Raw genomic sequence first — 9,255 nt, 5'->3', positions numbered from 1 at the left:
AATGTTTCCATCAGTCTAATGGAGGAGCTTTTAATTTTTAATTCCTTTGCTTTTATCTGGGGGCCTGTGTGAGGAGAGATAGGAAACCGGACAGACAGAGAAGGAGGACGGAGACGCAACAGAGATCCACAACCTGACTCAACTTTTTTTTATTGTCTTTTGTGCAGCTGAAACTGATTTACAGAATTATTATTATTATTATTTTTTTTTTTTTTTCTTTTAGTAACTTTTTAATGCATAGTATTTAGTAAATTTCAATTAAATTCTAGTTGTCTCAATGGGCTTCACACCAGTTATTGTCCAAAAACATGAAGACAGTCATAAAATAAGAACAATTGCTGGTTGCTAAACTAACCTAAACAGACTAAACTGGTTATTCCTGCCCTTAAACCCTCCTTCTCAGTAAAGAAAAACTCCTAAAAAACAAAAACAGATTGCAGAAAAAATGGAAACCTCAGGGATGTCCACGTGAAGGAGGAATCCTCTCCCAGGACAGACAGTTGATGTATTGGGACTGTTAAAGAAAAATTTGCTTATCTAACTCTACAACTATGTTTGAATAGTGTAGCAAATGGGTTTTATACAGACAGAACTGGGAGCGCGAGTCAAGCCAGAGCCAAGGTCCTCTGGAAAGGGAGCACAGACAAGCCACCTGAAATCTGGAATCTCTCCCGCTCTGTGACGAGCCAGAGGCAAGGTCCACGGCCAAGAATAAGAGCACAGATGAGCCGTCTGTAATCTGGAGACTCTCCCGCTCAAGGAACAACAAATGAATCACACTGCACCAAACAGAGGCATGTGGAACTAAATGAAAAATAGCTGAAAAGAATAGAGGGAATGAAAATAGAGGACGGAACCCCCGCCCACCATACTTTCCCCAGCTTTTAACTTGTCAACCTACTGGCAACTAATTGCTTTTGACACTTAATTCAAACATATCAGTAGTAAGTTGCATACAGCATAGCACATATAGCAGATGGTAATAATAACAATAGAAAACCCACATATCAGTATTAATATAATATGAATCTAAACCCACGTAAACCACAGCAGCAGGGGGAATAACTCTGTTTATAAAGTTAAAGTCCCACTATTTGTCACGCACCTAGGTGTGTGAAATTTGTTCTCCGCATTTGACCCATCCCCTGGGGGAGCGGTGAGCTGCAGACACAGCCACGCTCGGGAACCATTTGGTGGTTTAACCCCCCAGTCCAACTCCTTAGTGCTGAGTGCCAAGCAGAGAGGCACTGGGTCCCATTTTTAGAGTCTTTGGTATGACTCGGCCGGGATTTGAACCCACGACCTTCCAATCTCAGGGCGGACACTCTACCACAAGGCCACCGTCTTCCCTCTGCTTAGTTCTTAGAAATATGTATAATGGATGTAATGAATATTATCATTGTTTCCCCTAACTTTATTACAATAGGTGAGGTAGAGGATCAATAAGTGAAACATTCTCTGACTAGCTTGCCAATAATCCTGTCCAAAGAAGAACGATTTAAGCCTAACTTTGAATGTAATTTCTGTATTAAATTGCAACAAAAAGCATCTTGAAAGAAATAATAAACATTTTTCAAAGGTAAAAGTTAAACAAAAAATGAAAATGTACACTTAAAAACCTACTCCAATGAAAATTTAGGTTTGCAGTTTTGTTGCATTTTTCTCATGACCTAGAACATATATAAAGATAATTTAACCTAACATCGCATTTCTGAGTATTTTGTATTCAAATTGCTGTGAATCAGGAAAAAATGCAGTTAAAAAAGCTTGTGAATGTGACGTAGGTGCTGCAATTGGCAATCCACAAGTTGTGCTCCATTCTGGTAAATCCACTTGTAGACAAACAGATCCATGGATATCTTTGTTTTCCTCTGGCTTTTGGCTCTAAAACTCGCCATTTTTCTTACACCATTAATAGGAGTTAACAGATTGATAATGGGAAATGAGGGCGGGCTTACTCTGTCCCACCCACAACTCAGAAGGAAATTTCTAATGAACTCCTGCCGCTCTGCAGAAATTATGTCCTAGAAAATGACAGTTTGCGTTTTGGCTAAAAACAGCATAATCATAATTAAAAACACTTAGAATATAAGACAATCATAATGGGAATTGTGTGTTTTTCCTGCTTTAGATCCCTCTGATTATACAGTTTGAGCTATTTAAACGCTTACCCATAAATGTTTTTAGTCTCTATAATATAATATAATATTTATCACTTTACCTCACTCCAACTTCCTGCTGCAGCATTCCAGCACAATAGATCCTATCAGCACCGAAGGCCTTTGATGTAAGCCGAATATCCAACACGCATGTGCGCCCCTTAAACTGTTTGCATAAAAGCTTTCCTCCGTCTCAGGAGATGTATTACCTCGACGTGTCCGGTCTCACTCCCAGCTCATCACGTATTGATGCTCATCAGGACTGCTTGGCTTACACTCTTTTTTTAATGCAGCGCCGGGAACAACAAGACAAACCGTCATTTCTCTTAACTAATGATTTCTCACTGAGAATAACAGGCAAGTTATATTTTGTGTTAATTTAAAAAATAATAATTATGAATTAGTAATGTATTTTTAATTGTGTATATTTCTTTTTGCTAAAGTGAATGTTATCAGTTACTTTGTGACATTTGTTTGTTGTTTCTGTGTGGCTCAGTTATTGTTAGCCCTCCCAGGAAATGCATTAGTACTTCTACTAAACCTCTATATATATAGTTACTGATGCAGCTCAAATGAAGCTAGAGAAAAGAGATCATTTTAGCTCAACTTAAACCCACTGGTCTGCTTGTCTGCAGCCCAATTAGTGCCGTTCTAAGTTTTGTCATGCGGTTTGACCTCCTAAAGCTGATTTTTTTGGTGGGTTTTTCTATTTAAGTCTGTGCTTCTGTCTGTATTTGCTTCTCTTCGGTGTTTTGTTGGGGCCGGACTGTTTGCTGATCGCGTTCCATCGTCAGCCGCTCCGGGAACGTCTCAACTATCTGCCAAATGTCGACCGTTCAAAAGTGGTTGATGGAAAGGATAAAAATAGGCCTCATTCTCACAGGTTGTATCGCTCAAATAAACAGCTCTTGTTTGTTTGGGACTCCCCGCCTGCACGGCACTCAACGTTTTTGTGGAAGTGACAGGGGGAAGTCGGTCTGGCTTTGAGCCAGAAAACATGGATTTTTGATGGCTGGGCTGCAGCTTCATCCTAAAAACATACTCATTTTTCCGTTTAAGGATGAGAGAGACCAACAAGGGGAGATGTTAGTCTACATGCAAGACCTGAGAGTCTGCTTAAGATTTTTTTTACTTGACCTCACTCCACAAATACTGGCTTCCTCTCAGAATTACATAAGGAATCCCTGGGCAGATGGGTGAGGTCGGATCTCGGCGTGTTTGTGACAAGCTGGAGCGGAGCGCTGCCCTCAGCACAGGCATGGCAGGACCCGTGAATTCCATTGTTTTCCGCACAGAGCTGGGAAGCACAGAGGGCTTACATTATGCTCATGTCAGCTATTGATTGTGCAGGCTGGGCAACAACACAAGGCGTATTCTTCTCCTCTTCCTCCCTCCTCCTCCTCCTGTCATCAGTGGAATCCAACAAGCCTCATTTTTGATTCCCGTCTGTCCCGTCTTGACTTTTAATCCCCGACATGGATAAACATCCAGAAAAGCAATATTTTACATTTTCTGTTTGTAAAACCTTGTAAAATGCAAAAAAAAATAAAATTTTGATGTAAAAAATCAGTTTTATTAATTTTTGACCAACACATTAAACTTAAAAACATTAAAAAAAAAATTCTCAGCTGTCTGTGTATTTTTGCAGGTTATAATATTTATTAAGCGCTTCTTTTTTTTTTGGTTTTAATTTTCCTGCTCTTCAGGAAAACTCTCTGTGGGATTGCTCCAAAGCTACAATCGATAGAAATCTGATCCATTAAACTCTGGAGTGGTGGATCCGGGCTTTAATCTGCTACAACGTTTGTTCATACTGATGGAAGACAAAGAAAAGAAGATTTACTGCGTTTTTTCAGGCCATCAAACTCTCAGACGTGCTCATCCGCAGCCTCACGCCGCTCAAACCGGGAGCGTGAAAACTGTCTCTGACATGAGGAGACGGTACCCCTGAGGTACACCCCGACAGCTGAAAATCTTGACGTTTTGGGGGCATTTTTTTGGTTCACATTCCTATGCTGCTTTCTTGATCCAATTGTCAAACAGCAAATACGATATACTATAAAAGTTGATATAAAATGCATATAATTGTCTTTTCTTGATCACAAAGGAAACCAGTTTGTTTCAAGTGTTTTTTTTTTTTTAATAAACATAAATCTTTTCTTTTTATTTAGTTGTTTTAAGCTACATTTATAAGGAAATTTAACATTTAATTCCAAAATTTTAAAGATGGATGATGAAGCTCACTTTATTATTTAAAAACCCGAAATGGAAAAAAAGATAGATGTGTTTGTATTATTTGAGAAGCAAAGATTTATAGATTATTTAAACTCCAAAAGCAAGCTGGAGAAATATATTTTAATATGATTTTTTTGTTTTTGCAGGATACCAGTGTCAAACGCTATTATTTATTACCACAAAATGTACTTACTCCTGAATTTTTATCTGATTTCTCCATCTGTACGTCAAATCATTAATTTAATCACGTAAAAAATGTAATTTAGATGCTAAAATGACCAAAAAAAGCCTCTTAAGCATAGACAAAACTTTTTACTTCAGTAATATATACTTAATTATTCCTCGAAATAGCTACATAATTATTCAAAGATTATGCAAATACAGAGATTTTTCTAGCAAAGAACTTAAAGTTTACCTATTTTTTATGAGTAGTCAAAAATGTATATTGTTTATTAGTAAGATCTACTTCTCAAATTGTTTTAATAACTTTCATTAATATTATGTAAATTTTATTAAAGAAATGTGTGTTTGTTTTATTTACTTAAGATTGGATCATAATCTTACTTATGGACGTAAGTACATTTTACTAGATTGTTGTTGGTAGTTTTTATATTCATAAATGTAGTAAAATTTAATTAGGAATTGTTAGTGCAAACTGTTACGAGGATTAAATCTTATTAGTTATTTTTTTCAGTTTAAGTTTCACCCACATTTAAAAATAATGTTTTTATCCTTTTATTTACAATAAACATAATAGTTTGCATCAAATAAATCATCATAAAATTTAGTGATTTACAATCTAAAAGCAAACTTAAAGTGTTGATGGTGGTTTTTAGAATTTTTGTCCCCCATAGAGACATTTATGCAACTGTTTCACGCCGAAGCAGAAGTTTACAAATGTGCGTTTTGTGGACTAATGTGGTTAAAGAACGACTTTTCCTCGAGGAATTACTGGCAGAAGTAAACAAGCTGCCAGCTGAGGATTTCATCACTTTCTTCCTGCAGCAAAGAAAACATTTCATAGAGCGTAAAATCAATTCATTGTGTTTTAAGAAAGAAGCTCCGACATCAGATTAACTCACTTAAAGAAGACGTCTAAAAAACTGATGTAGAAAAAGGTCAAACTGCAGAAATTGCTTTCCCAAACCACAAATCTTCTGCAGCATCAGCATGTTTTTTTTCAGGAACTGGCTTTAATCTAATGTAATTTACCTAGCAAAATCGTTATGAATTTACTAGAACTAGTCTAAAATTCGAACTTTGTGGTTAAAACATTTGAATTAATTTACCTTTTTGTAATTTTTTTGTACTTTGGTAGCTTTTTGTAAAATGGAAACGTTTATAAATGCAACTTTTTTTTAAATTCTCCTAATCAAAGTAATTTTATTAAAAAAGTATGCATCTGAAAAATAAATCAGATAAAACAGTGATAAGTAGAAAGTCCTCCAACTTTCCAGCTCACTATTTACTCTGATTGTTATCCTGAAATGCTTTTCATAGTAAAATGTTTTCGTGTCCCTCCATTCGGACAGGCAGGAGCATCGTCCATGTGGGCGTCATGCTGCGGGCTGCTGAACGAGGTGATGGGCACCGGGACGGTGCGGGCACAACAGCCAGGGTTTGGAGCTGGGGCGGGACCCTTTCGCTTCGCCCCGAGCGCAGGGTACTCCACCTACCCCCCCACCAGCGCAGGGAGCGCCGGGCAGCTGTGCAAGGCCTGCGGACTCGCCTTCTCTGTGTTTAGACGCAAGGTAAATCTAAGCCTGAGTGAGGGAGGATCAAATTAACACAAAAAAACAGGATTCACAGATGGTATCGTCTGGAGAAGCATGTCTTTTTTTTGCAGTTTGGCTTAAGTTGTCTCAAAGATGACCTCATTTTGACTCAAGAACAATTTTGTGCCTGTAAAACTAGCCCAAACCATTATACTTCCACCTATACAAGGGATCCATGCCACCAAAGAATCATGGGATTTTTTTTTTAAATAAACAACATTGCAGCTCATCGAATTTGAATGTAACTTTTGGAACTTTTTTGTCTTTTACTTTTTCTGTCAAGTGAAAACCCCTCCTGGTGAATCCCGTGCAGAATATTCCACTTGTCTGACAGGAGAAGCAATAGTTTGAGAATGTCTTCCTCAGATCAACAGTTTTGTCACAACCATCAACAATAGTGGTTTTCCTTTTCCTTCCAGACCCCCGAAATCTGCTACAACTTTTGTTATCTGAAGAAACTCAGACCTGCTGTGGCTCAATGATTCATTTTAGGAAAAAAATGTCCAAAAGAGGAAAAGACAGGTCTGCCTAAAAGCCTCATAAGCAGGAAAACGGGTTTGAAACAGTGTCACGTATGTCATTCAGTCATTCTGCTTAAATGATAGCCAATGATGCAGGGAGTCGAAGGGTTAAAAGGTATTTAAGGGTTTTTGTTACATCATTTCTTGGTTTGACTTATTACCAAGAAAAAATATTTTCTACAACCTAGATTTTTTTTATAACAATTTACAATGAGGATACCTTAATTAGTGTTAGTAAATGCTTGGATAAGCATTAATTAACCATTAAATAAAGTGTTGTAAATATTTCTTTTTAGGATTTTTTTCTTCCAATTGTTTGATTGACTGAACAATTTTAAACGTATTTAAGGATAATAAAAGGAATATGTGACTAAAATTGATAAAACTGCTTTAATTAACTATTTTATAAGCATAATAGGCTACTATTTTAGCATTCAGACTAAAAATAAATAATAAATCCTCCAAAACTCAAATGAATTAAAGGGATTTTGTACCAAAATGTTTTCTTAAAGATGTGAGTCACTGATATTGTCATGCAGAAATGATTACTGCAGGTTACAGCTGATAAAGGTGGTTCTACAGTCTGTGAAACGATAAGGCGTAATTAGATTTTATAAGCCGTTCATTTATTTCGGCCTGTCAGTTTTTTAATCAGAGGTGACGTGATGTGATACATCATGTGCAGCTGAACATCAGAGGTTAAATTGAGCTCATTTTGGTCGTAAAAAAAGAGCAAATGTTGCTTTATAGATTGAATTTTTTAAAGAAATTACGTCTAAAACCAGCATAATTCAGTCCAGACTCGTGTTTTTCTAGTGGAAAGGTTTCTGCTTTGAGTCACTTTGGCATTTTCAGTCTCTGTCCAGTTTAATGGGGGAGGAGTGGATCTGTATTTACAGTCAAACACACTGATAAAAATTTTCTTCTTGCTGCTCCTGATCGCTCTTTCATCCCTCGCAGGAGTTTTTGCCTTTTTCTGACTCTACTTTGCGATTAACTTGGATATTTCCATCCCCATAATAAAAAGCTGTCTGAGGATTAGCTACAGCTGCAGGGAATGTGCCCCCGGCTGGATCCTCGGCATTCTTGTTTTCAGGTGATAAGAACACGTTCACGGCCGCGGCTGACCCGCTTCGCCGCCCGTTTTTGAAGTGTCGATTTACTCAGTGGCTCTGAGTCGATGTGACGCCCGTTAAATGTCAGAAACCACCGCTGTGTACTGGGGCTTTCTTTAAATACACCCAAAAAAGATCAAACTTTTGGTTTTGAATTTTATTTTTTGTTACAAAGTAAACCCACACAGAGCAGAGGGACTCTGGGCCGTTTCAAAACCCTTTTTTGCCCTAAAACTGTCAATTTTGTACAGCAAATAAAAATAATAAAAATCTTTCAGTCGATGTTTGTGTGCAAACCAAACCAAACATTAATAGTGGATCAAATTTAGCCCTTTGATTGAGACAAAAACTGGTTCACTGGGACACTTTTTTGGTGTTTTTGGTGTTGTTAACATGTTCTTGTGGCATTTTTCTGATAATAGAGGAAAGAAAGTTTCATTTTTGAGTATTTCTTTATTCAAATCATTGTGAATAATGAAAAATTTGGTTTGAGAAATAGCATATTTGTCACATAAAAAAGACGCTTGGCACTTTAGAGTAGATGTAAAGATGTTAAAAGTGAAAACGAGGATTAAAAAAATAAAAATCACATCCTTTCTGTTGTAAGAACCAGGGGGATGTCTTGACTTCTAGTGACCTTTAGATTAAAGTACAGTGAGGTAGTCTGATCAGCTCCCAGTAGGGGTGGAACGATTCATTTTAACAATTTGATATTTGTGGTTGACGATTTGATTCAACTTCGATTTTTGGATCATTTTGAACGATCCGATTCACTGATCTGAGATCAATCCAACAGAAAAGAAACATAATTAGTCAGATCATAAAGAAAATTATATTTCTATGGTTAGATTAATATTTAAAAAAAAAACTGTAGTGATTTTTTTTTTAAGCTCATCATTTTTTTTCTTAGTTGGACAATAAAACTGAGCACAAAAGGAAGTGATTGATGTTTAACAGCTGCTGTCAGGATTCTTTGTTCTGCATATTTGCCCATTTTTGGAAAAGATCCTGTTAAGAAAACAACCAGAAAGTGGCACAAAAAAAAAGTTTCAAATTGTCTCGATAAAGGGCCAGGTGAACAAAGTGACCACACACATTTACTGTCGTCAGACGGGGAGCTGGTCAAAGGTTAAATAGTTTTCTTACAGTTCAAATTGAATTCAACTTTGAATTTTAGAAGGTGGCAAAGAAAAGTAAAATGAAATTACTAGGGCTGTGAATGTTAACGTGTTAACGCACACGATTAATTAAAAAGAATTAATTAAAGAGTCAATATTTATTAATGCAACTTAATTTAAAACACTTTAAAACACTTTGTTGGGTATTACCCTACTTACACCATGGTCACTTAGATATAGAGAATTTGGGTTTTGTGATCAGACTTTTTATTTCTGTTCGTTTCTTATGTCAGCATCTTTGTTTTCTTAGAGTAATACTGCAGACATAAAAG

The 9,255-nt window shown here is 36.7% G+C and overlaps 1 protein-coding gene across 4 annotated transcripts in view; it reads left to right on the top strand.

Annotated features, from left to right (window-relative positions):
- rnf34b (ring finger protein 34b) overlaps nt 1–9,255 on the top strand; it is a 27,786-nt gene that overhangs the window by 6,513 nt on the left and 12,018 nt on the right. For all 4 annotated transcript variants that reach the window (XM_024299821.1, XM_024299819.2, XM_024299818.2 and 1 more), the window contains exon 2: nt 5,927–6,145. In XM_024299821.1, the coding sequence (XP_024155589.1) occupies nt 5,927–6,145 (219 nt within the window). The remainder of the gene's footprint in view (nt 1–5,926; nt 6,146–9,255) is intronic.

Source organism: Oryzias melastigma, linkage group LG12 (genome assembly GCF_002922805.2).
Source record: "Oryzias melastigma strain HK-1 linkage group LG12, ASM292280v2, whole genome shotgun sequence".
In the NCBI taxonomy this organism is placed as follows: Eukaryota; Metazoa; Chordata; class Actinopteri; order Beloniformes; family Adrianichthyidae; genus Oryzias; species Oryzias melastigma.
The sequence above is the reverse complement of the archived record's forward strand: the minus strand, read 5'-3'. Positions and strand labels throughout refer to the sequence as shown.